This window comes from Branchiostoma floridae, chromosome 2 (assembly GCF_000003815.2).
Source record: "Branchiostoma floridae strain S238N-H82 chromosome 2, Bfl_VNyyK, whole genome shotgun sequence".
Taxonomy (NCBI): Eukaryota; Metazoa; Chordata; class Leptocardii; order Amphioxiformes; family Branchiostomatidae; genus Branchiostoma; species Branchiostoma floridae.
The window spans coordinates 13,956,539-13,983,328 of record NC_049980.1 but is presented as its reverse complement, the minus strand read 5'-3'; the positions used below and the strand labels follow the sequence as shown (position 1 = coordinate 13,983,328).

The 26,790-nt window shown below is 39.1% G+C and overlaps 3 protein-coding genes across 8 annotated transcripts; 2 read left to right on the top strand and 1 right to left on the bottom strand.

Annotated features, from left to right (window-relative positions):
- Positions 1–1,401: 1,401 nt before the first annotated feature.
- LOC118431653 (syntaxin-12-like) lies at positions 1,402–12,154 on the bottom strand. Of its 5 annotated transcripts, none has more exons than XM_035842906.1 (12): positions 12,037–12,154; positions 11,024–11,200; positions 10,371–10,397; positions 8,399–8,473; positions 7,890–7,959; positions 7,383–7,482; positions 6,748–6,906; positions 6,289–6,344; positions 5,249–5,345; positions 5,025–5,097; positions 4,302–4,384; positions 1,402–3,375 (listed from the first exon to the last, which is right to left on the bottom strand). In XM_035842906.1, exons 2-12 carry the CDS (start codon positions 11,082–11,084, stop codon positions 3,283–3,285), a joined length of 894 nt encoding a protein of 297 aa, XP_035698799.1. In that variant the 5' UTR covers positions 11,085–11,200; positions 12,037–12,154; the 3' UTR covers positions 1,402–3,282. The 5 variants fall into 5 exon arrangements, with proteins under 5 accessions (XP_035698799.1, XP_035698791.1, XP_035698807.1 ...); XM_035842898.1 differs by lacking the exon at positions 1,402–3,375 and adding an exon at positions 3,717–3,827; XM_035842914.1 differs by lacking the exon at positions 1,402–3,375 and adding an exon at positions 3,717–3,827 and having other exon boundaries at positions 6,766–6,906.
- Positions 12,155–12,311: 157 nt separating this feature from the next.
- On the top strand, positions 12,312–19,726 carry LOC118431624 (leucine-rich repeat-containing protein 4C-like). Of its 2 annotated transcripts, XM_035842876.1 has the most exons (8): positions 12,312–12,642; positions 12,818–13,000; positions 13,530–13,801; positions 14,465–15,336; positions 16,651–16,808; positions 17,283–17,479; positions 17,655–17,828; positions 18,531–19,726. In XM_035842876.1, the coding sequence occupies exons 2-8, from the start codon at positions 12,820–12,822 to the stop codon at positions 18,747–18,749; spliced, it is 2,073 nt and encodes a 690-aa protein (XP_035698769.1). In that variant the 5' UTR covers positions 12,312–12,642; positions 12,818–12,819; the 3' UTR covers positions 18,750–19,726. The 2 variants fall into 2 exon arrangements, with proteins under 2 accessions (XP_035698769.1, XP_035698762.1); XM_035842869.1 differs by having other exon boundaries at positions 12,312–13,000.
- A 377-nt stretch (positions 19,727–20,103) lies between these two features.
- Positions 20,104–26,461, top strand: LOC118409971 (TATA box-binding protein-like protein 1). Its single transcript, XM_035811398.1, has 6 exons — positions 20,104–20,577; positions 21,606–21,688; positions 22,089–22,152; positions 22,396–22,499; positions 23,014–23,108; positions 25,038–26,461. Exons 1-6 carry the CDS (start codon positions 20,374–20,376, stop codon positions 25,205–25,207), a joined length of 720 nt encoding a protein of 239 aa, XP_035667291.1. The 5' UTR covers positions 20,104–20,373; the 3' UTR covers positions 25,208–26,461.
- The last annotated feature ends 329 nt before the right edge of the window (positions 26,462–26,790 follow it).

Genomic DNA, 26,790 nt, shown 5'->3' with positions numbered 1-26,790 from the left:
GTTTCCAAGGCTAAGATTTTGAATTTTCAAACAGTCTTTTCCAAAATACAGCAGCTGCTAAGCACTACCAATTAGAATGATGGTGGGTGGGTTCAACAACCCTGCAACAATACAAAGAGAATTACTTTTAATTGCCTTTGACACATGCCATACCCAGAATCCTCCCATGTGCAGTGTAACCTGGAGACAGGGAGTCCCCTTACATCAATATTTTATGAGCAGCCATGAATACGTTATAGATGTCTCCAAGGTACATGTTGTTAAATCATAGTAATAACCCAGGATAAGCAGGGGCTGTATCTGTTGTGTCTGGTGACAGTATCAGAGGCAATGAGAATTATGCAAAACACAATTTTGTGTTCATGAAAATTTTTTATAGAAACATTATTATACCTTCGTTGTGGAAGGAAATTCATTCCTTTCATTCCTCCTAAAGAGGATAACATCACTGAGAATGGGAATCAAATCCATGTCAGGTCAGTGTTTCGAGGAATAGGTAACCTGGTACACCTAACATCAAAGTTTACATGTACATGCACAGAAAAAAAATATGTACATCCACAGACGTAGAATAAAGTAGAATGTCTGACTCAACAAAACCTGAAAACACAGTTTCAAGTTTTAAAGAATTGCGAGGAACCCAAACAGATGTCAAGAATGTACTAATGTACACATTCTTTTTGTCAATAAACTCTACACAAATACATAGGCTCATTAGTACATCCAGTCCAAAATTGGGTGCACAACTTCCTTCTTGGTGCACAAAAATGCGTATGAACCCAGTATTTTCACACATGGATCTAGATCATATCTGCACTCAGTATAATAAGAGGGAGTCTAACGTTACCAAGGGTGATGTCAGGTTGCCAGTAGTGTTTGGACTCTCAGGACAAGGTCTTCTTTTGTGTTGGGGGTTCTAGGTTCTATTTTACAACATATACATGTGGGTTTCAAGGAGGCAGACAATAGTTTTGTACGTTCAAAACGTGATCATATCATCCATTTAAAAACACCACCATATAATAACTTTCTGGAATTCATTTTAATGCTACACAAGTGTAACCTTGATGCCATATTCGAGCTGATGTTTTACTTCCAGCATAGTATCATGTGGCAGTAACATGGTATAATACATGTCTAACTCTGACTCAACAGATATTCATTTAATCAAAGACTAAATCTCTGTTCAACCAAAACAGAAAGATTTATAAATAGACGCCCAAACTAAAATCCTTTGAATTTAGTTCCAATAAACATAGAGCAGATCTATACAAACCTACAGGAGCAATGCATTGTAATATTTAGGGAAAAGTGGAGGCTGCTCATTACTGCTTCAGTCTGATATACCAGTAGAATACAACGGCTGAAAAATTATTGTATGTATTCCTTTTTCTGATGTCGTGATGAGAGTAAAATATTTCCCCAATGTAGCAACACTAACTTACAAAATTAACAGAACTATGTTATACAGTCATTTACCAACCCGATGAATTTATTCATGGAAAGTACAGTCAAGTTTGTTTCCAACATATTAATATACTATCACCAGGTACAAGGATTAGAACTTCTTCCTTGGAAATCTTGAATTGTGCAAAGGTCACCCAAGACAATGTGACACTGCTGCTTTACAGCACATATGAAGTTGCACTATATCTTACACATACAACTGTTCTAGCATTTTTTTCAACAACTTTTTCAATGAAAAAAAAAAAAATCATAAAGTTGGGCAAAAATGCAAGTGAGTGTAACAATTATTTCAATGTATGTGACTTCTAACATCATTTTTGTCCAGATACATAGTATGATACACCAACATGGAAAATTCCTCTTGATGTGATATTGATGGTCTTAAGCACATAAATGATAATACAGCTTGCTAATAGTTGTGAATCTTGCCTATTTGCACAGAAACTCTAAAGGTATCAAGTTTGTATCCTCCTTTCAAGACTTCTAGCACTTGTTTTATTTTTTGGGATAGCGCTGGTTTGCGATTCTCAGCAATGGCTAATGTTCTTTAATGCCAAGGGAGGCCTGTGAGAAAATTTTCGCCGATGTTGTAGATCACAAACCAACACTTCACTATAGAATAAAAGCCAATGTTGCTTGAAGTCTGCAAAGCAGGCAACCAAGTGTACATTTCATTTTTGCAGTCTAAGAAGTACATTACAATAGCATCAATATAGAATCATAAGAAGACTTTGCAAACATGAATGAAGTGCTAATATTTGTTCTATTACTGATTTTGATATACAGTAGTAAATGTCTTCCAATACATCTTTTTTCTATGGACTGTTTTGTATTCCTTCTCTGCAAGGTGGTTATATATATCAGAAAAGCGCATTTTGAAATGCAAAATGCTTTAATTGACAATTTGACGGTGCATAAATTAACTCACCACTGGAGCTATTATTTACAGGGTATCAGTGGAAATTCCTACGTTCTTCCATGACCATGACAAGACCCACATTCCTGGCCATCTTTAATGACAACAGATCTTTCTATATATTTCTTTTTGATATTTTTTCTTTCAATTTGACCAACATTTGATTAACTGACATAAACACAAAATAAAGAGATAAAAAAACAACTTTGTAAAGACACTTTGAATATGTTTATTTTTTCCCTGGTTCTGATTATTTTTGAGATAATGCACATTATATAACTATGTGGTCTCCATTATACAGCTACTAGTATATAAATTTGTCCATTTGAAAAATGTGAAATATAGAATTCTGTACAAGACTACACAGCTTCAATCTTATTTTGCTCACTTGTCAGCAAGTTTCTCATTTTCAGCACTTTTTGACACATTTTACCAATAGTTACCAGGATGTACATTGACCTTCATCTAATAAAAAGCCCTTTCCTATTTTTAAGTTTTTTTTTCAAGCTCCACGACATGAATGATGGCTAATGACACCATTATATAGAGATATTGAAATTGAAGACAAGTTACATTCAAGGAGATGGCTTTAAGTATAAACATCATTGGTAAAATCTTGTAAGGAATGTCCTAGAAAAAAATTCAAAAAGACCTCAGCTGGTACTACCCTATAGTACAAGAATGTATTTCTGCAAAGTATATTTCAAAGAGATTGAAGAACATTGTCATATCTGGAAAACATCAACATAAAACAAGAACAGAAAAATGCCATAGACACTTTTCACTCCACTTGAACATTGTTGGTCTTTTCCTACTTTTCTTCTTTTTCAAAGAACAGTTACTGGTATGCTGCATTAAGTGGCCAGGGATGTGGGTCTTGGTACACATACATTCCGACATTAACGTACAGACAGATAGATAATAAGGCCAATGATCCCCAACGCTATCAGGCCCACAATCAGTATGATACACAGCTTCCGTCGGGATTTTTTCTGTAATGACAAAATAAACTGTCAGGATACACCTCATCACTGTGAGTATTCATATCATACCTGGACCACTATGTAAAAATTACTAAAATGCACACGATTTACAAAATCACCTTTGCAAAATTCCAGCAAAAGCCCAAAGCGAAGGACAAATACATTTATCGATTTCATCTGTGACTTTCTCTGTAAGATTACAGCTGCCTTTCCATAATTATAGCAATGTTGGTTACACAATCAGCAAACATACAAAAAATAATGACAGCCTTTGTCTGCATAATTCACTTTTGCAAGCTTCAGATTTCTATGTATCTAAAATTCCATTGCACTCTTTTTAGGAACAGCACCTTTGAGTTGTTGTTTTACTTCTTCAGTGTGAAGTAAAGAATTAGGGCTACAACGGCCCCCACTATCAACAGCACAATTAGTAGGATGCACATCTTGCGGCGTGACTTTTTCTGGGAAGACAAAGTTTTTTTGTAGGTTCAGATTCGGACTCCAGGAGGAAGGAGGAGTCTTGTTCAGGAGACTATACAGGTGTTCTTTTTCTGGAAATCAGTAGTTACAGATATTGATTGTCAATGTGATTTCCATTGTGACTGTTTGGAGATGACAGTTTATTAGCTCTTTACTGGTACTGGTAGAGCCTTCTAATCAGAGCAAGCAAATCTCAAAGACAATTCAATGATTTCTTAATTGATTGAAGGCAGATCTTACACTTGATCTGGGATAGAAAAAGATACTCGTAGTTCAGAAGACATAGAAGAAATACATTTCATAAAACAAGTATATCATTACTTTTTCTGAGATCTTTATTTTAAACACTTTAGAAGTTTTACTTGGTGTTGTATTGTATTGTCAGTGAAGGAAAGACTCTTCCATGCAGCCAGGAGTAAGAAGAAAGACAGTTAGACATGACAGAAGAATCATACCTGGTAGTCCGAAGCTTGTCGCAGCTGCTGATTTCCTGACTCCACATGAATGGCAGCACTTTCCACATTTGCCTCTATGGAGTCTGTCAAGTGGAGATAAAAGGTTCTTAGACATGAACACTCTCCTTCTAGAGATACTGAATTAAGCAAAATATATGCTATCCTCATTTGAAGAATGGTCAAATCAAATAGTGTTGCAGCTCAAGCAAAATAAATTTGATTAGACTGATTGAAACTGCAAATAAATGGTTCTATTTTTGCAAAAGCTGTACAATAGATACATTTTGTATAGAGAATATACATTTTGTACAACATAGTGTGTTCCATATCACCCAAGGTACCAGATCCCACTCGTGGGAGGCTGTGACAGAGTGTGTTGATCCCATCAAAGAAAACAAACATTTCAATGCCAAAAGTGCTGTCAATTTAGACAAGATGGTGTCCTCAAACGGAAAACTGTAACAATATCATTTGAAATGTCCAAATTTGGTATTTACATGGATGCCTGTAGGACAAGCTACAATACTTATACTATAAAAAACAGACCAGTCTGGAACATTCTTATCAAACTTATTCACGTCCCAGGTATGACAGCTCTACTCTAATATATATGTGGGCCCTGGGCAGAGAAAAGGTTGAAAACTGTGTGAAGTGTCTCTTTGTGCACTGCTATGCTGCTAAAAAACTCAAACTTGGACCAAGTTGGAGTTCAGATGTTCTCACCTATCATCTCTCCCTGTTCATGCACCATTGTGGCCAAGTCCTTGAAGATACTGTTCACATCCATGATGTCAGCCTGGCAAACAATAGAACACATTTTTTTACAAAAGGCATCCATTTTTTAAACATTATTCATCATATGGAAAGTCCAATGTTACTTATATGCATATGTCAAGAGATGAAATCATGGACACACCATCATGCAGCTGACTACAGTCTGGTCTTACCTCCAACTGCCTGATGTTAGTCTCTCTTTCCCGGATCATCTCCAGGTTACTCTCTTCCTCCATCATCTGTGCTGTCATGCTGGAGCCACCCTGGTTCCTATACAGGCAAAAACAAAAGTCAACATTCAGAAACTCTTAAGTCTTAGTCAGGGCTCGCCAAAGTTGAAGCTGTGCATCATGTAATTTTTACCATCAGTGCACTTGGTCATTTGTGGAGAGGTACTATCATTCAGTACATTACTGGGAACCTTTAAGTATAAGAAAAACCTTTTTTATGTTTGCGGAAGCAGCAAACATATAGTTTTCCTGCAGATATTCTACCAAAACGCAGGAAAAGCTGGGCTGTACCAAGCTCTCTACGTTTCCAGCTTTTTGATTGGCCACATAAGGGCTTTTCTCGGGGATACATCACATGTGAACCTATCAGCAAAACGCTTGCTCAAACCGGGATCCAATGAAAACACAGATGACAAAGCCTTTGGCTGTGAAATACAGCTTTTCGATTGGCCGAAACTCTATGCTTGTCATCGAATAAACCAATGAACGCACAGGATTGAAACCGGCCGGGCCACCTTGAGCAACATAACGTTATAAGGTAAAATAAATCGGTGCAGAATCATGTCAAACCACGTAGCATAGTGGGGAGTGATACGGCCTCACACGCTGAAGGGCGCAGGATCGAGTCCCACAGGGTCACTTTTTTTTATTCCCCATTTTAGATATGTATCTTGTATTTACAACGTTTTCATCTTGCGAACAGGGCATCGTTCGTTTTACACGCTTTTTTAAATTTTTTTTCTTGCACTCAAAAGACGTGCGGGGCGTTACGGTCGGTCGGACGGTCCGTGTGGGGAGGGGGGCTTGCCAACGCCTCGTTGCCTTTCTACTAGTTGTTTCTTTTCTTGCGATTTTTCCTTTCTTTTCCCTTCGCAAATATCCTGCATTTTTTTCAAAAATGTTGCCTTTCTAGTGTTTTTACCTTTTTACTGTTCAAAATTTTATAGATAGCAACAAAATGACTATTCCAAAACTCAACTTACCCATCAAATGCAATAAGTTGTCCATCACCTGTCCTCACATCATCATCAAAGGGATTCTGCAACAAGTATTACATATCAAAAGGAATTCAACAACCACATTTGCTAGTACTTAAAGTTATTTACATCACTATTACACTTAATGTACTTTATGTTATTCATAATTACAGTCAAACCTGTGCCACTGACCACCTCTCCTTAGATTATTTTTCCACTCTGAGTCTGACACAAGCCAGAAAGTCCAGTCTATAGTGACCACCTGTCTACTGTGATAGTTACTTTTGCAAGTGGTGACTACAGCCCATTTTCACTGAGCAATGTTTTGGCTCCTTTCATAGAACTAATATAATGTTTCAGTCCAAATAAAATTAATTTGTGAGTTAAAGAAAACCAAAGAAGTCCTAAAAGTGTAGAAACTTAAAACAAATTAAAAACAAAATGAAAAATAAAAACAGAACTTACAGGGGATGCATTACTTACTGGGGGTAACCCAGAATTAGCGCGAGCTCGTGACACACTTTCTCTCTCCTTCTCCGCAGCGCGTCGTTGGACAGTCTGGAAGTTGTTCAGCGCTGTGGAAAAGTCATTGGTCAGGCGCTCCCGCTGCATTTTTCTCTGCTTCTGTGGGTTGAACAAACGAATATACATGTCAATTTCACCTGGTTATTCAAAAGGTTTAAAAGTTCTTAGGAAGCAAGAGGAAAGTCCAGTGGAAACAAACTTCAAAGACCTAACTAAACCATGCAATACTTAGAATCTTGTAGTGCAATAACTTTAGTCTTTTTGGTTTTGATTGACATTACACAAGTGTCCATTGATCGCTTCCGACTCCACAGTGAAGGTGACTTGCAGATGGAAATGTATAACTACAAACACACAGACTGCAAAGTCATGTCTGAATAACTTCTAGTTCTACCACCTCTGAACTGTACTTCCTGCCATGCAGGCAAGTCTGACCTTTCCAGCCACCTTCCTACCTTCCTGCCACTCTACTGAGTGTATCAAAATAAGTACGGGCACACAGACATTAAAAAACAGGCATACTACAAACACAGACTCCACAGAAAGAGTCAAAGAGAAGCTAAAGATGGTGCTACCTGTTCTGATTGTGATGAAGGGCTTGGCAAGTTGCTCAGGTCCTTCAGGTACTTGTTTGTATCCTTGGCAAGTTGGTTAGTATAGTGCTGCATCTGATGGCTGAAGACAACAGGAAAGGTGGCTTGATAAGTAGGGACAGCTGATATAAATATAAGTTACTATAACACAGTCTAGTCTGCTGAAGACCTGTGCATCCTTGTCATGTCACAACATTTCTATGCAAACTAGGTGCAAGTTGGAACCTGGTGTATAAACCTAGTAGTATAGTTATATGGTTACAGTTAAATTTCTGTCTTACATTCAAGATTAATTTGCTAAATATTCCAAACAATCTGCTCTTTTGATGGTGTTTTTCTGAAACATGCTATATCAGCTTGATCCCTACACCTGTTTTTTTCTATATAAAATGGAATGTCAGACACTTAAAAGTACATGTAATTTCCACATGTATATACATATATGATACATTAATTCTGTAAAGTAGCAGTATGTAATCCTCCACTCACAGTTTGTCCCGTAGCTCATGTGTATCCTGTGCCGTGCCAAGCTGGTTGACCATGCGTTGGACCTGGGACACTGCAAATAACAATTACCCATTATTACTTTAGAAGAACTTGCCTTTCCTGGGTTTACATAAGGATCTATTACAATTCAAAAATTGCATAAAATTCACAGGCCATTGATGAACTTCTGTATCTTGGAAATACAGTGTAAATGAATTTCCCTATCAGTTATGAATTACTGTAATGCAAAAAGTCTTCAATAGCAAAAGACCCAAAAGTGTATGTCGTACAATCACATACCACCACTGGTAGCAAATGCATTACAAATTTTAGCCCTTACGACCGAAATATTAATGCTGAGGTTTACTTAAGTAAAATCATGAAACTTGGAAAGATGTCATTCCTAGTATGACACTACTGGCTCTGTGGTTAGTGTAACTATACTCAATGGTGCAGTATCTACTGGATCATCTAAAGTAGAAGTACTAGAACTACAGAACTTGAGAACCTACCATTGCTGGTTATCTTCTGCACATTGGAACTGACACATTGTGTCAGTCTGGTGAACTCGCTGGAACTGTCTCGTCCTGTGGGATAAAAACAGTATTTTCTGGTGAGAACCAAATTTCACAACAGAAGAGAACTTTGTTGACCACTTGCAAATAATCAGTTGTAAAAACATGATCATTTAAAGGAAAATGCTTCAACTTCAATGTCCAAAAGGGTCTCGGACTCCACATGACAATATGACAATGATGACACAGGAACAAATCAAGTTGAACTTGTGTCCATTGTCAGTGAACTGAAGTGATGCTATCGGATGTTTATACAAGGTATTTTGCAATAACAACACTGTGCACAGTTTTGAGAACATATCAATTTTGACAACAACACAAAAGATCTGAAAAACACAGGTACGAGGGGGTTTCAAAAAGTAATGTCACTAGTTTCATAACAGGCTCATTTTTACACCGAGTGAGTTGAAATTTGGTACAGTGGTAAAGGCATATATCCTCTTGAAAGTGAGATATCCCACTTTGTTGTTCATGTTTTTATGAGTGACTGAGTTGAGTTCAAGATGACCACACCCTTGTTTTCCCGTCGAAAGAAATTAGAGGTTTAATTAAGGTGCAATTGATAATGTCCCTGACTCACTTGCAGCAATTGTATGAAACTAAAACTGCACATGTATCAAGTTCCATTTATCCGTAAGACACATGTCAATTTTTGCCTTTTAAATCCAATCATGTTTTCTTTTTTCGTTCCTTAGGAGAAATAAGGTATGACCCCGGTCATCAGTGCCGTTAATCAGGGGTGGGCTGATTTAAGTTTCTGTAGTGGACTTTTCAATAAACAGAAAGAAATCAAACTTTGCACAGTTCTTGGTCTTGAAACAACCAATAACTGTGCCAAGTTTCGTATCTTTTAGTTGATGGCAAATTAGTCTACAAAACCTTTTATAAATAAACCACGTATTTGGCTATTAATCAAACTGCCTGTAATATAGTAACTCGCTCCTTTCTAGCAGCCGTAAAAGATGAACCATTGGGAGTTCAGATATGAAAATTGGCATGTAACTTATAGAGACATTTGTTATTATACAGGTGGAATTTCGGCTTCCTACAGTAGTTATAAGAGGGTCAGATCTAGAGGAACTGATCTTCTGACAAACTTCCAGGGGTATGGTTATCTTGAAATCAACTCAGTTGCTCATAAAAATTTTAACAACAAATTGAGATATTCTAATCTCAAGAGAATATATGCCTTTACCTTTGTGCCAAATTTCATCTCATTCAAGGAAAAAATGAGCCTGTTATAAAACTAGTGACATTACTTTTTGAAGCACCCTCGTATGTAATATTATTTGTTAGGCACTTATTAACAAACAAATAAACTGAACTGCACACTAAACACTGGTGATATGCAGGTGACATAAGAGGTACAATTGTGCACAAGATCACAAGCTGGTAGGAAATGGCAGGATCGGGTTTAAAACATGAACACAACTTGATCTGCATCGCCCTGCATACAGAATATACACCAGGCACATGTAACAGCTGAAGCCCCCTTTTCACTGAACAGTGATTGATCTCAGGGTGAATGTACAGCAACCAAAATTGAATTTGTGTGACCTTTGACATTGAAATATGATGCAAGATGTAAAAGTATAATCTAGTGGACAATGAAACAAACAAGACGTTTAAAAAATTAGTTTTTTATCTATGAAATTCATTGAATGATCTGTCAAATCTTTTGACAACAAGCGGTCGCAAGCTCTAGTGAAAAGGGGTTGTTACAGAGGTAAGGCACAGACTTTTACAAGTCCACATCGGCAATGCTGTCAGTATGAAGTGACACAACACTACATACAGTGTTAACAGTTCTGACACACATAACTGATGCATGCAGAAGGGCAACTCCAAAAACAACTGAACATCAAAAACTGCACAAATTTAAACATGCTGAAACTAGTTTCCTACCCACCGATGCCATTTCCTAACAGCTGGACAGCTACAGAAGGGAGAGGAAGAAACCAGGGTAAATCTTTTCTACTGAACACACAGGGAATGTGCTGTGTTAGAAATCAAGGTTATAGGAAAGAACAAATAGATGGGAAGATGAAGATGCAAGGTGTAAATTGCTAGCTACAACAAAATGGAAATCCTGCAAATGTATTTGAACACAAGTAGTGTTGTAACTTGTAGTACTCAATGCCCTATGAAGAGTTAAAACCAGGATATTTCTGAGTGTAAAAAGTGCATACCAAATACATGGTGCAAGCACATATGGCACATGAACAGCAAGATGTATTGTAGGCAATATGTCAAAGGTGAAGTCCCCTTAATAGCTCTTGTCCAGACAAACTTGATACTAGTAGTCTAAGTAGTACATATCCAGATGTGTTTTGTTTTGTCTCGGGGGCTTACAACTTTTATATACTGCCCACAATGCAGCATGCTACACGTGTGCTGTTGGAACTACAAACAGACAAATCTATTGCTTACTAAGTAAAGGGATGTACAGCCATTTTGGAGGAATTATATGAATTCTACATTGTATATATTAGCTGTACATGTAAGTAATAACTAAATAAGCCTCACAAGCTAACTTGCAGAATAAACTGCCACACTACTTACCAGAGGCTCCGGCATGGTACGATGCCCGCCCTGGATCATCTGAGTACTGACTGAACGACATGGTGAACTGATTTCTGCACAGGAAGTGGTCTCCGAATGTCAACAAGTATTATCTCGCTGTCCCAAATAAGCTGCTGTGAAATGTCTCTCCTCTATGGTTATGTTCTTCCTTTGGTCCTGAAATTTGATATCATGTCATAGTAGATATCATTAAGAGTGTCACATTTATCCCAATTAAAATTAGGAAACATAACAAAAATATTGTAATATATCATCATATGATAATATGATAATGAGAACTTGACAATGAAAATCATCTTCAATACTTCTGTACGCAGGCTTTTTACGTCTTGGCCACCATACACATGACACAAACATATTCAGAGTCATGTCTCCAGGAACTGTATTCTGCAAGCAGAGGTTCCAGTTTCTTATGATATGACTTGACCTTCCTGTAATAGTTCTATGGCCATCTAAACAGTACCCACAAGATTATGACAACAACTAAGTCTCAATGAGTATCTTTCAGCCTCAATAACAGCTTTGCCAGGAAGAAATTATCATCACTTCAACTACCTGTGTCAGGGCGATTTGAAAGGAGAAATGAACCTACTAGGCTAGACACAAATTTCCTGTTCCTGTTGTAAGCCCACCCGCCACTCCAAAAATGCAAGGCATAGACTTCGGTTTATCAGAATATTTTCTGTAAAACGGGCTGACTATAAGATTAATGTAATCATGATGATTCAGATGTTATTTATGATCATATTGAAATGTTGGATGTAGTGTTACTTTAACGTTACCCTCCCCCCAAAAATTTTGATCACCGGCTTGTCAAGACAAGCTAAAGGCCTTTCGATATAGAGGAACATTCCACGGTTTGCTCAACATCTTTACATTTAACTTCCAATGTCATTTACAGAGGATACTTTTAAGGTCTATACGCCTTGATAGATGTACATATCTATATTATTGTGGCGAAAAAAGCCAGATTTTGCGAAAATGTGACTCACCTAAAATTCACAGACCGCCATCTTTGGTTGAATTTAGGTCATATGACTTGATGACGTAATCAGCGAGGGAGCGCCATCTAGTACATACCATATAACTGCACGTCATGACGCACTAAAATTGTAAATTGGAAGTACTCAGCAAATGTTTCACTGTCAGTTTTCCATTTTTGGAAACTATGGAGTTAAGGGAAACGTAGGAAACTAGGGGAATAGCTGTAGGGGAATAAGCGAAATTAGGAAAACTATGGTATTACATTTAGATATTGGTATTCCTGGAAAACTATCATTATCAATCGTGAAAGTAGCTCGGGAGAGTAGGAAAGTAACGCTGGGAAACTAGGGAAATGCAAGTTGATAAAAAAATTCCTTGAGTGAATTGAATCCAGATTACAAAAAGCTAAAAACAGCAGTGGTCGAATACCTGCTGGATTGTATTTTGTACCTGCCGCGCATTAATTTTAAATGCTGTCCTCATTATAAGCCACAGGTCAACTCGGGGCCAGTAAGTACAAAGTTTATGAGATAGTACAAAGTTTACCAGATGCACGGCGGTCTGTGTTTTTACCTGCCTTTATAGAAATACCACGGCAAGTCACAAAATTTAAGGTGAGCTGACTACATTTAAAGGTGTTTATGCTTTATCATTCTAAAATAACAAATTCCTTGGCCATTAAATGTCAGTCAAAAGTGCTGCCACTAAAATGATGCATACAATATGTACATCATATAGGGCTCATTGACTCTTAATTAACCAGACGCAGTTTATCTTGTTCACGTTCAGCCATGACTCAGAGTTGGGTTCTCGCCATTTCCGTCATTGTCGTTGTCGTGGTGCTGTCCACACGTGCATGTCCCGAGGGATGTCAGTGCTTCAAGGATGTTCCCACCGTATACTGCAATGCACCTGACCTAGACCATATTCCACAGGGTATCCCGGGTAACACCACGCTTCTCCAGATGCAAGGTTAGCCACACACAGATATCTATCTGTAGTAAAATGATTGTCTCTTGTTATCTCCGTGAAAACGGATCCGGAGGCGTGTATTCGGTGTGTGTGTGCTTGTTTGTTTTGGTGTCACCATGTGTGTTCGTAGTGTACTTGAATGATGTAGAGTGACAAGATGTGAGTTGGAAGACGGACCGGATACTGGCATAATGGGAAGTTTGGCAGTTAGCCCAGGCCCAAAGTTGGTCCCGAATACTGGCAGCAAAATGCATACAGAGAATTACCGAAATGATCATTTTGTTTGCTTGTTTGATTGATTGATTACGTCATCATCATAATGAATAAAACAAGAAATTCGCAAAAAAAATGTTTTCAACATTTATCCATCCATGAAAGCTCAAATCGACCGCTTTTCATTGAGGTCATGAGGGAAGAGAGAAGGTACCGACAAAATGCAACAGAGAGGCAGATTACATCATCAGCAATCGATGATCTTCTTATCATTTCGCTATCATCAAGTTCCTTCTTCCTTCAATCATATGCATAGGTACAAAGCTCGCTGTTGTCAGAAAGGGCGACCTTAGGGATCTTCCTCTCCTGAGGACTCTGTACCTGTCCGGAAACCGACTGCAGACGATCGAAGTCGGGGTGTTCGACGACACTCCCGCCCTGGTGGACTTGGAGGCAGGAAACAATAAAATCTCGGAGTTATCCGCTGGAGTCTTCCGTGGGCTCGACAAACTGCAGGAGGTGCACCTCAGTCTGAACAGCATCGCTCACATCACCGCCGGTGTCTTCTCCTCTCGGCCAAATCTTCAGGTAAGTCAAGTGAAAATTTATGCTTTTTTTGCTTACAATCACCGCGGTGTATAGAGTTATTCTTGCATTCATTCAATGTCAAAAAATCTTGTTCCTGTCGTTATACACCAAACATCCCTTAGCGCGCTAGCGAACATATCTGTCCTTGGTGCTGAACACCATCCACACACAAGTGAACAAGCTTGCTCTTGGCGTTAAACACCTTACACACAGCGTATGAGGCCTTTTCCCAAGCCTTATTTACACAGCACAGCATGTAACAATCTCTGGGTATCACAGTCTGGAGAAAACGTAAGGATTCTTCAGCGTGCCTTTACACTTTTCAGCTTTGGTGGGATGTTGGACCAGACTATAGGTACAGACAATCACAATTTCTGCGGCCCTCTCGCTATTTCCTGACTCAGTTCAGACTGGTTGTAGACTCAAATACCATCCTAGGCCAAAGTAGGTAAATATTATCGATCTTTACATAAATAAACATCTTTGTTGGGAAACGGACGAAAATTGATGCACATGCAGATGTCTTCCATATAATCAAGTCAGAGGGCACTAGCATCAAACAGTAGGAAGCCAAGCAGGATAAAGGAGCAAGCAATTGCATTGTTGAAATGATATTTATCTTCAAGCCAAATCATTTCATAGATCTCAAATACATTTTTTCAGGTTGTGGACCTGCAGAAGAATAAGATCATGTCAATCCAATCAGGAGCCTTCACCAATCTTGCAAATTCTGATGTCTTCGATCTCAGTAATAATAACATCGGAGTCATCAAAGACGGCGTCTTCCAGGGTCCCCAAGGTGCCAAACACGTCATGCTCGGGAACAACAACATCTCCTCCATCGACCCCACCGCGTTCAGGGCATTCACAAGTTTGACACTACTCAGCCTGGACAACAATTACATTTCAGCGATAGGTAGTATGCTACATAATCTGGAGAATCTTGACGTCTTGTCCGCAGTTAACAACAAACTAACGCAAGTATCAGACAGCGATTTTGCCGGGTGTGCTAAATTACGGATGGTAGATCTCTCCAGCAACCAAATTAGTGCAGTGTCACAGAACGCATTTAAAAACCTTCCAGACTTGCAGGAAATTATACTGAACAAGAATAACCTCAAAAGAATGGACGTCTTTCTTCCGCCAGGTCTGAAAACTTTACACTTTCAGCAAAATTTGTTTGCGGAAATACCGCCTCTTCCTTCGGGTATCGTTGACCTTGATATGTCCTACAACCCGGTAGAATCTTTCAAGGAAGGTCAGTTTTCAAGCCTTACGAACATTCAGCAACTTTCCCTGTCGGGTATTAAGTGTTTCTCAGAGGCGGGTATCATAACGCCTGGTGTGTTCGCCGGACTGGGTAGTGTAAAGTTGGGAACACTGAGCCTCACGAACAACAGGTTAAGACGGGTCCCCACAGACGCAATAGATCACATAGGCAATATTACCGACCTCAATCTCTCTGGGAACAACATCTCAACTATTGGGCCCAAGGACTTTGGTCATCACACGTACTTATTCACGCTAGATCTGAGGTATGTATTATATGTGTTTGCGTGTGTGTGTGTGTGTGTGTGTGTGTGTGTGTGTGTGTGTGTGTTCAGTGCAAAGAAAAAAAGGCACATGTGCTCATAGCACTGAAGAAGCTTTAGTCATTGAGTTCATGATTGGAACATCATACGAGGGTGAGTCAGAAAGTAATGCAAGTTGTTTCATAACAGTCTCGTTTTTTGATCAATTTAGTTGAAACTTGGCATAAAGGTAGACATATATGTTCTCTTGAGATTGAATGTTTTAAATTTGGTCTTTATCATTTTATGAGCAACTGAGTTGATTTCAAGATGAACACACCCTTGGTAGCTTGTCAGACTATGAATTCCTCTAAATCTGACCCCTTGAAAATCACTCTAGGAGGTTGAAATCATAAATGTATAATACCAAATGTCTCTATAGGTTGCGTGTTAATTTTCATCTCTAAACTCGTAATGGTTCTTTCTTTACAGCTGCTAGGATGCAGTAAGTTGTGTTATAGAGCTGTTAGATTTATACACGAATTCTTGAATTGTTGGTTAAAAGACTACTTTTCCATTAACCAAAAGAAACGAAACTTTACACAAGTATTAACTGTTTAAAGGCCAAAATGTGTGCTAAGTTTCATTTCTCTTTGTGAATAGAAAAGAAGGCTACAGAAAGTTTTAATAATAACACCGCAGATCTCATGACCCTGGCGACCGCGTATACCTCACTCTACACCAGCAACGAAAAAAGAAAAACTGCTCGGATTTCAGAGTTGAAATTAAGCATGTAGTTTATAGAGAAATACAGCTTATTACATGTGCAGGCTTAGTCTCCTACAGTAGCAAAAATTGGTTTAGGGAAATTCTTAATTGTACGTTAATTGGACCTCACTTTTCTTCTGACGGGATACCAAGGGTGTGGTCACCTTACAAGCAGCTCAGTCCCTCATAAAATAATGAGCAACAAATTTAGATATTCTAATCTCAAGAGGAGATATGTCTTAACCTTTGTGCCAAATTTCAACTCATTCGATCAAAGAACCACTCTGTTATGAAACCACTTGCATTACTTTCTGACTCACCCTCGTACATAATGGAAAGTATTTTTAGAAAAAATATTTTAATTGTACTTGAATTTCATCGGAGTACATTGAAGTACATCAATTGCTCGGTACGGTGTCGAATGGACTCTATCAGGCGGCTTATGAGGAAATAACGCTATCGGGGACACGCTTCCATTTGAGTTTGTTTCTTCAGTTAATCGGTGCAAAAGCATTACGCTATCATATATCCGTACACTGGAGATTATCAATAAATGCCTACCATCTGCAGTGACAACAAACTGACGTGGTTACCAGCGGAGGCTCTGATGGCCCTGGATATCTTCATGTTAGAACTGTCCGGAAATCCGCTCGTGTACATCGGACCTGATGCGTTCAAGCATGGACTCTTTCACGTTGGTCTGGAAAATACCAAGCTCCGTCTGATAGGTACGTTGAAAGATTGACTCAACAGGGTTATAAGATCATAAATAGGCATCAGATAAACCATAGAACTCGACTTGAGTCACCGTCACTGCTCGCACGATGAATGAAACATGTATTTCCTGCTATTGGTGAAAAACACGTACGTACACAGGACGTCATCGATAATGATTGTTTCTTTTCACCTTGATGTTACCTTTAATCATAGGCCCTTACGACCAGCAATGTTTTGAAACTTTGTAAGTTTATTCAGAAAATACCTTCCACTTGCAGTGAAAAGATGAATCATTGCCACTGATTTTGTATACATCAAAAGCAGCATTAGATATAGATGTTTTATCAATGTATAAGCCTCATCATCACAAGAAAAAAAAGCCAAAAAAGGCAGATATGTCCATTTTTTAAATCTCGAAGTCCGTTTAGCTATACCGTATAGCGTGAAGACCAGATAATTACTGAATTTTGTATTTGTGAATTTAGATGAATCTGCATTCAACAGCTCCCAGGGCGTCAAGTCTCTGACTCTAAACAACAACAGTCTGAACTACCTCCCTGGGCTCATCTTTGCCCCACTGACGTTCTATGGCGATCCCTCGGAAATCCTCCTACTGGATGACAACCCCTGGAGGTGCGACTGCCAAATGCGTGATTACTCAAAATGGCTGCAGTCCGCTTCGGTAAAACATTTTACTTATTCTATTTTTAACCAGGATAGCGTACAACTTTAGTCTGAATGGATATAGTCTGAATTGTAATAGTGAAAACAATGTTTTGTACCCTTATTAATTTTGCCAGATATAATTTTCTCGTGTGTCGGTAGTCTGTTAAGTGAGTAAACCCATTTTGTTACAGAACATACAGACTCTTACTTGCGACACGCCACCACGTCTACACGGAACAGCGCTAAGGGACGTGCCTGTGGACCAGCTGACATGTGACTGTCCCCATCTCTCTTCTCCTAACATCAGCACCGCGGGCAGCACCACTGTGGTCACGGTAGGCCACAGGGCCGTGCTGAAATGTACCGTACGTTCGGTATCAGTCTTGTGATGTTGTCATTATCGTTGTTTTGTGTAAATCGTAAAGCCAGGATACAGCATTGTTCAATCATCGATCTTTTTCCCGTGAAGTAAACGATGTTGGGAAAAGATGTCATCCTACTCGTCATTTTGTTTATATTTAAGACCATTGGAAGTAAACCTAATGGGTGACATCCTCTTCGGACACCAAATGCATTAAATGCGAGAGCGTGAAAAAAAGATCAGTTTAAAGGGATTTTTTATATAGGGACTATAAAGGTTTTAACAAGAATTTCAAAAGGTGTAGTTTATTCCTGTATTCAAGAAGTGCAAAAAAGTGACACTCAGAATGTGATAGCCTATAGTATCCTACTAAGTTTGCTCAATGCTACCACGTGCACACTTACAATGTATGCCACTTCTACAACCCAAGAACTGGTTTCACTATTACAGCTACACTCTTGGCCATCACAAGTGTCACTTCTTCAAGTACAATCAAGGTCAAGAAATATTTCCTCTTTTTATGTACAAAAAGAGGAACCATTTTTTTTTCGAAATTAGGCGAAAATCAAAGCGCCCGCTGAAGTTATCTATAAAAAAAATCTAACGCTGTAGCCTATAGTTAATATGATCTAAAATCGCTATAGCTAATAGACCCCATTCCCTCCGATCCGATTGTACCTATGATGTGTGAAACCTGTTCCCACAGGTCACATGTTGCCCTGTCGCAGCCATCATCTGGACCACCCCTACCGGCACGAAGCTCAGCGAAGATTCTGACGCCCCAGGTATCTCCGTGTCAGATGACGGGGCGTTGGTCATAGCGACGGCGACTTCAGCAAAGTCTGGGACCTACACCTGTCTAGCCGCCAACTTCATGGGAAAGGATCAGGCTACTGTGCATTTGACTGTCACTGGCAACCAGTAGTGAAGTCCGTGGGCATCTGGCCCCAGTGGACTTTTCCCCACCCTGAAGCAAATTTTAACTGCAATATGTCTAACACAAAAAATGAACTTACTTATTTGGATCATAAGTTGCAAAAACGTGGCTCCCCTGTCTCCGTTAAGTAATAATTAAGACTGGAGTTGGCTATGTTTGGATATCGAAAATGTGGGTATGTACACGGAAATTACAATCCTGCCTCAGAATGATTGAAACTAACACAAATGAACTTTCAAGCTATGTTTTTTTATCCCGTTGAATGACATAATCACTAATCCGAAATAAAGAAATAAAGGAGGGGTCAACCAGATGAAAGTGCTCTTTTTCTACAAATAATATTATCCTGAATCCAAAATTATAATTATAATTATACTGGCAACCTGACATTGACTTTGAATTTGGCACGACATCTGGGGTTGACCCTCCGTAAAGTCGTCCCCGCGCAGCCACGAGGGGAAGGAAAATAATGATTTTGACGATCGAAAATCACCGGGGGTTTATTTCTCAATCTCAGGGATTTAACACATTCTGAAAGTTACTGATGGCACCCAGACGACTTCTTATTGGAGGGGTATCAAATACTGTCACCGAACCAAATGTCCTTTATTGTGACATGCTGAAAACTAATACGAAGGCCCCTTAATCAAATGTGTTTAACAGCTTATCTAGCGTTGCTCAAGTTTAATGATCTCAGTCAGGAACTGTCAGCCAAAGATCTGCCCGGGAAATTTAAGACAGATTCTGGTCCTGACCGGGCTACATTCGCTGTACGAAATATTTCAGATGGAGGGTTTTCATACACGGTCAATGGTTTGAAATTATTCAGTTTACCTGCGTGATGTTCATTGTCATCGATGTCAATCATACCTTGATGATACCTTGATGATGTCTAGGTGAAGTAGGCTGCGCCTGTGTAGTCACCCTCCTGACGATCGTGGTATCTCTTCTTACTCCAACATAAGTCCAACATAAGTCCAACCTCGTTTTAAACGCGTTAACAGTATCATGACACGGAATAAATTTTAGAAATCTTGTGATATCGCCGTTTATATAAATGATAAACCAAATACGGCCAAAACGTCTGTTATTTTCTTTATTTAAACTATAAAGTATCTTTAAAGGCAGGTAACGTTAACACTTGGCGCAAGGAAACCAAACACTTAGGGTCACTTCGGAAACGTACTTCTTGAATCACAACATCTGCTTAGACTGGAAGAGAGAGCATTCATGCGCTGACCAATCAGCTGTGCTTTCCCCCCATATCCTTATTCGGGAACAATCGTGCTTGACCGATTTTAACCGAAGGGGGAAATCCCCTTCTCTGATTGGTGGCGGAGAATAACGATCTCGCTTCGGCAGTTCTCGTGTGTCGGGTCAAAGTTGTCACCCAACATGGCGGAATAGGACAGTTTTCAGGTCGTTCTTTTCTCGAATCACTGTGTTTTCTCATTGAGTTTCCCGACACACCATCTCATTTGAATATATATAAACAGACAACATTCAGTCAAACTTTCCCTCCAATATTTGAAGCTTTTCGCGCTGCATTTTTTCGCCCTGGGAAGCTTCACTCCGCTTTGACAACAACAAACCGTCGTTCGAACCTCCGAGGATGGCTGTCGCTGCGGCCTCACCAGATATTTGCCAGGATATCGGCAACAAAAACTCAGTTCCAGGGGAGCCGCCTGCACAGGAACAAACTAGCCTAGACATTGACATCGCCAACGTGGTGTGCAGCTTTAGGGCGAGGTGCCACTTGAACCTGAGGATGATAGCTTTAAACGGGGCCAACGTTATCTACAAACGGGAGCTGGGGGTGAGTGCGAGGGGTTGGTTACGTTTTTTTGTAGGGGCTGTTGACAAAAGTTACTATTTGATAAAATGTTTTCACGTATCTATTGATAACATCACGTGTCTAATAGAAAGCGCTTAGAAACAATAAGGGGAAGGGGGTCCTAGGGTTAGCAAAACAATGGATTGGTGTGAATGTGATGATAGCAATTATCATGAATCAGATACTGAGTCATGGAAGTTTATGGCTTACATTATGATTCTTCAATGACGTTATAACGTCCTCGGATTCTTGTAGCATTTTTTAGCAAGTTCTAAATAGGTGGCTTTGGATACCCATGAAAGAACCTGAATAATAATGTGGTTTGTGGAGGCTGAAATAAATGAAAACAATGTTACATCTAGATCTGACTGATTATTTCTGAGCCTCATCCCTATCTGATGAAGTCTTGAACTTGAAGGTGGTTAGTCAGCATAGTGACATACTGTAAATCTTGAAACTGTTGCAGTGGTTTGTTTTCATGGTGACTTTTCCAATGTGATTATACGTTACAAGGGGACCATGTCTCCCAGCTTGTATAACAGAATTGTTTCAGGTGATACCACCAAAAACTCCACTTTCCTCCTGTTGTAAGATAGAGCTACCATGAAAGTAAAGGAATTTACTTAGCAAGACTAAATCCTGTTTATGCCCTGAAATAGGGCTTTGTGTCAAATGTATCGTTCCTTAAACTGTGCTTCATGATGTACAAGACTCTATAAAAGACTGTATTGTCTAGTGGTTAGGATTTGGCGCTCTCACCGCGACGGCCAAGGTCCGATTCCCGGTGTGGGATCCAATGTAGAAATTAAAGGGGTGAGTAGGAACAGAAGAAAAAAAACATACCGACACCCAGGATTGAACCCGGGTCAGCAGATTACAAACTCAGTAGCGTAACCACTACGCTAGAAAAGGCTCAGCCAATTCGGCGCTACTTAAACCCCCCCTCTGTTACACATGTCCTTCTACCAATACATCTTCATCTTCAAGTGACAATGTTAACGTTGTTCCAGAAAGTCACAATGAAGCTGAGAAGACCATACTGCACAGCTAACATCTGGTCATCTGGCAAGATTGTGTGCACAGGAGCCAGAAGGTTAGTCAAACTGATGGATGATAGTAACATTCTTGGCGTTACATATATATATGTATATACTAGAATACTAGAGATGTAACAATGATGGTACAATACAAATTCTACAGAGATTGCAATCTGGCGGAATTGACAATTCAGTGGAGATTTTGTGATCAGAGTGTCTGTCAACTGTGGTCGCAATTTTGATTCTGGGAATGTGTAAGGGTGCCGGTGGTTTCACATGTATTGATGCTTAGGTTCAGGTCAATTCATTGATTTCATTTTGGAAAGGTCTGCCTTTCACCTCTGCTAGGTGGTCCATATCCTACTAGTTATGGGCTATTGCATATTTCATACACCAATAATGTACAATTACATATATTACTTTCCTGTCTACATTCTCTTCTTTACAAAATTACAGTGAAGATGATGCTAAGAAGGGTGCCAGAAGATGTGCAAGAACCTTACAAAACATGGGATTCCAGGTACGGAGACTACGGCTGCAATCTGATTCTTTTGTACATAATGTTCAATCTCTGTATCATATACACAACAACAAAATGTAACATAAAAGTTGCATACTTTGCATTGATAAGCATTGCCATTGCTGAGATTAACTTTCCTTTTTGGGAACAAGGTATAAAGCCAGACATACTGTACAGCTCTGTGCGTATATTGTATAAAATAAATGATAGTGTTTTGACATTAGGTTTGTTTTACTTTGAAAGGTGCACTTTAGTGAGTTCAAGGTGGTGAATGTGCTGGGGATATGTGCCATGCCCTTCACCATCAAAATCACCCTCTTTTCCAAACACCACAAGGAAAATGCAAGGTACAGTATGTACACATGTGTACATCATTGTTCAAATGTATACACGTACATGTATCAGGATAGCTACATGTACCTCATTGTCAGTACAATGAAGTGTAAATAGTGAAATTTTGTATACTTTTTTGCCTAGACATCAAGTAACTTTTGACTATGATCTTAATTGTAAATGTAATATTCATTTCTTTAAATTATTTTGTTGTGTAGCATGTGTAGTCCAGTGGCTAGTGACCCTGCCTCTCAGTCTGCACCAAGAGATTAGCATTTCAAATCCTGGCTATTATCGCTCACCTGACATACATGCTACTGGACATGGTTGCAGTCGTTATAAGAATATAACTGATATTAAGCCATGGTCCAGTTCCTGTTTAAAAGAGCTAGGGGAATTTCCCTGGTACAGTGAACTTGTAAGTACTGTACGTAAAGTGTCTGCCTTCGCTGTCACCACCAGTTGAATGTTAGCTCTTCAGTGAGCTAAAACTGGATGGAGATTACTTTGAATCTTTTTCTGTACCAGCTATGAGCCAGAGCTCCACCCAGGAGTGACCTACAAAATCAGGGACCCCAAGGCTGTGATGAAGATTTTCTCTACAGGCAGTATTACATGCACAGGTTAGTCGGGTTCCTCCATCTAGGATTTTATAATTGAGAGTCCAAATTTCTTGGTGAGTTGCGGTAAGTGATATAGGCACGACTATTGTAGGGGGGTCTGGGGGCATCTACCTTCCATGGTACAAAGTTTTTGAGAATCTCAAGTTAAAATTGTGCATTCTAAGGTTCCTTAGGGGCAAAATTACTGTCAGAGAGGTCACAGTAGAAGACTGTGACCTAGTGGCATCCCTGGTCAATCAGAATTTCATGCTTGTCAAAGGATCTGCTCCCCAGTTTTAGGGCCTCTAGTGTGTCTAATTTCTTGCTAATTTGTCTGGATGCTTGCCTGCCTAAAAGCCTGTGTACATTATAAACATGTATGTTCTAAATGGTGAAACATATATTAAAACTAGAGTTCGGCGACCTCATACCTCCATGAAAATTTAGAGCTTTTGTAAATTTCATGCAAATGACTAAGACATTAACATAATTTATGCATGGTGTTGTTCATCATTGACAAACGTACACATGCATGTCACAATTATAAAATTCCCATTATTAATCATAAAGCGGTTTTGCAATTTTTACATAAATTATGCAAATAAGTTCCTCATTACCATATTTAGTATCTGCTTATATTCCACCTATCATAATTAACATGTGTTACATTTATTGAAGTCCAGTTATTGAAAACAATGGAATTATACAATTTCCTCATTAATTATGCAAATTAAGTCCTCATTTGCATAACATGTATATCATTATGAACATCTTTGCCTAAGGTACCCGCATGCCTAATATGATGCAAATCCGTCAATCCTTCCTGCAGTTATCCTCTTTGGAATGTCTTGACAAAAACGCCCCTGCAGTTCCTAAATTAAATGTTAGGGGGCTGAAATTTGCTCCACTTTGTCATGACACTGAAAGCTATCTACCACCCAAATGTCAAGACCATATCACGTCAAAGACAAGAGATACATAGAAAAAACTGCTATGATTGAATGTTGTCATTAATTATGCAAATTTGCTCCTACTTTGCATAATTAGCATCATCTTGTACAAGGTACCTACATACCAAAAATCATGAAAATCCGTTATTCCCTTCTTGAGTTATCCTTGTCAGAAGTTTTTGACAAAAATGCCCCTGCTATCCCAAAACTAGACGCTAGGGGGCCCAAACTTATGTCCCTTCTTCCTGAGCACAAGAGCTTTCTAATACTCAAAAATCGTGACCGTAGCATGTTCAGAACACCAAGATAGCAAAACCGGAAGTTGCGCTGCAGTACCAAGGGGAGCCGCTAGGGGACCCAAAATCTAATCATTTCCAGCTTTCATCACACCCTACCAACACACCAAGTATCAAACCAATCCACCCAGCCGTTCTTGAGTTATCTTGTTTACACACAGACAGACACACAGACAGACAAACGCGGGGTAAAATATAACCTCCATGAAATGTACACACAGACAGACACACAGACAGACAAACGCGGGGTAAAATATAACCTCCATGACATTTCATGGAGGTAATGAAACATAAATGTTAAGTGTGGTATACATATACTGATATACATGTAGTTTGATATGTAGTAACAAGAACATCTGCAAGAAATATTGTCACAGGTAGTTAGATTTTGACAGGTAGTTAGATTAGCCATGATGCATAAATCTACTGTCACATACAGCTATGTCTCCTGTGACCACGTCAACGTGAGGATAACCTGGCCTACATGTATGTTACCATGTCTTGGGCATCCTTAGATATTTTTCCCCATCAACAAAAGCATTAAGAATCCTGTCAATAGTGACCACATGGACCAGATTTTATTGGTTCCATGAGTGGTCTTCTTGAGCATTGCTTTAGACATGAAGAATTACAATATTTGTTGAACAAAATTGTACATGCACCTATCATGTGAGTGAAACACGCATCTTCTTCCCTCTTACCAGCACCCTGTGTGGCTAACATCCAAAGAGCTATAGAACACATCTATCCATTGGTTCATGAGTTCCGAGGAGATGAGGTGGTACGGGGTCCGCGAAGGGGTGCTGCCGGGGAGGGTAACATCGATGATAGTGAAGAAGAGGAAGACAGTGAGGATGATGAGGAAGATGACTGAAGATAATGCCTGATTCACCCACCTAATGACATGATAACCACTCTCTGGTGGGTCACATTTATCAATATGGACCAGTCTAGAAACATAGAAAGGTGTAGTTGAGGGCAGTGAGCAACAGAACCCTCTTTACTAAGTGTATGGGATAACTTAATGATAAGTCACTTAAAATGTGTTTTCGTGTCTCAGTGTCTTAATTGTAAATACATTGTAATGGGTCAAAGGTTGTCATACATAGAACTACAGTAGCGCCAGAAATCTTGGTAACCTTACATATCATTTCCATATTGCTTTAGGTATTGTGCATGTATATTCATTGAATCATTGAGATGCATCCATCACCATTTAAACATTCAATGGCATCTTTTGCTATATAGAGTAGCAGATGCAATGCAAAGGTACAACTTCATGCAGTTTGATCTGAGACTTTCCATTTGTGGCTATTGTAATATACATGTAAGCCTTTCCAGTGTTGTTGCCAGTTCCTACATGAAATATGACATACATAGTGATATTATATGTACTTGAACATACAGTGATTCAGCATTGATTTAATTTGAAGCGCAAATCTGAATACTGTTTTTGAGAAGGGCATAATTGTATATGACTGGCCTACCCTTCTCAGGCAACAAACAAGTCCTCACTACACCTGTCACAGACTGGTTTGGTAAAGGAAACCAATTTGACTTGGTTTTGTTGATCAATCCCATTCATTATTTCAATCACAAATTTAAACAGTACTTGAGAATATTAGTTAGTATCTATATCTTACTTCAAACACTTGTCCTCCCTACTGAAGGATGCTTTTGAGCACTACATGTAACAATAGATGAAAACCTGGTTTATTAATTGTTCAAAGTTAATACTTTTTTAAAGGGCTTTCGCTACTTCATTCCTTTACATTGGAGTAGCATTGTACACACAGACTGGTGGTGTGCACTTTGTTAGCCATACCAGTGTTTCCAGAACGGGTGACATCCCATATAAGTTGGACTTTTGCACTTTCTCTAGTGCACTGCACATTTATACTTATTTTGTTGCAGAATTATGAACAGGATATACATATTGTACACTCAGATTTGTAGAATAGACCCCCAACTTTCAGACATGTATGATGAAACTGTACTATACCCATTTTTCAGGTCCACAGTTGCCCAGATATTGTAGCTTTCTCTATTGGGAAACAGACAAAACTGGAACAATATTCAACCCTTTTGGAAATAAAAGTTCCACGTGTAGTGGTTATTGTAAACCTGGCATTAGTTGCACTTTTTATAAGGTTTATTATTCATGTACAAATGTCAGTATAGACAGTGTCTTTAAAAGAAGAGTTCTATGACACACTCACACACAGAAACACACACACACACACACACATTCACTCATTCCTGAAAACATACCTCAAGGTGATGCTGGTATGCAAGGGAATTATAATTGTGGACTGGCTCACCATCAAAAATGCTCGTTTGTGTGATTTACAGTCCACATAACAACCTGAGTGAAGCCTGGTCTTATGCAGCTGGTGTGTAACATCTTAAGGCGTTTCATAGGTCCTCTTCCTATTGAAGCGACCGCTATCATTGTGA

What these genes read in the sequence shown, in the direction of transcription:
- LOC118409971 (XM_035811398.1), top strand. Translation starts at nt 20,374, where the DNA reads ATGGCTGTCGCTGCGGCCTCACCAGATATTTGCCAGGATATCGGCAAC. An exon ending in GTGTGCACAGGAGCCAGAAG is followed by an intron (nt 21,689 to 22,088) that starts GTTAGTCAAACT and finishes ACAAAATTACAG; the next exon opens with TGAAGATGATGCTAAGAAGG. An exon ending in TACAAAACATGGGATTCCAG is followed by an intron (nt 22,153 to 22,395) that starts GTACGGAGACTA and finishes TTACTTTGAAAG; the next exon opens with GTGCACTTTAGTGAGTTCAA.
- LOC118431624 (XM_035842876.1), top strand. Translation starts at nt 12,820, where the DNA reads ATGACTCAGAGTTGGGTTCTCGCCATTTCCGTCATTGTCGTTGTCGTG. An exon ending in TACCAAGCTCCGTCTGATAG is followed by an intron (nt 16,809 to 17,282) that starts GTACGTTGAAAG and finishes TTGTGAATTTAG; the next exon opens with ATGAATCTGCATTCAACAGC. An exon ending in GGGCCGTGCTGAAATGTACC is followed by an intron (nt 17,829 to 18,530) that starts GTACGTTCGGTA and finishes CTGTTCCCACAG; the next exon opens with GTCACATGTTGCCCTGTCGC.
- LOC118431653 (XM_035842898.1), bottom strand. Translation starts at nt 11,084, where the DNA reads ATGTCGTTCAGTCAGTACTCAGATGATCCAGGGCGGGCATCGTACCAT. An exon ending in CATGAGCTACGGGACAAACT is followed by an intron (nt 7,483 to 7,889) that starts GTGAGTGGAGGA and finishes TGTTGTCTTCAG; the next exon opens with CCATCAGATGCAGCACTATA. An exon ending in CAACTTATTGCATTTGATGG is followed by an intron (nt 5,346 to 6,288) that starts GTAAGTTGAGTT and finishes TTGCCTGTATAG; the next exon opens with GAACCAGGGTGGCTCCAGCA.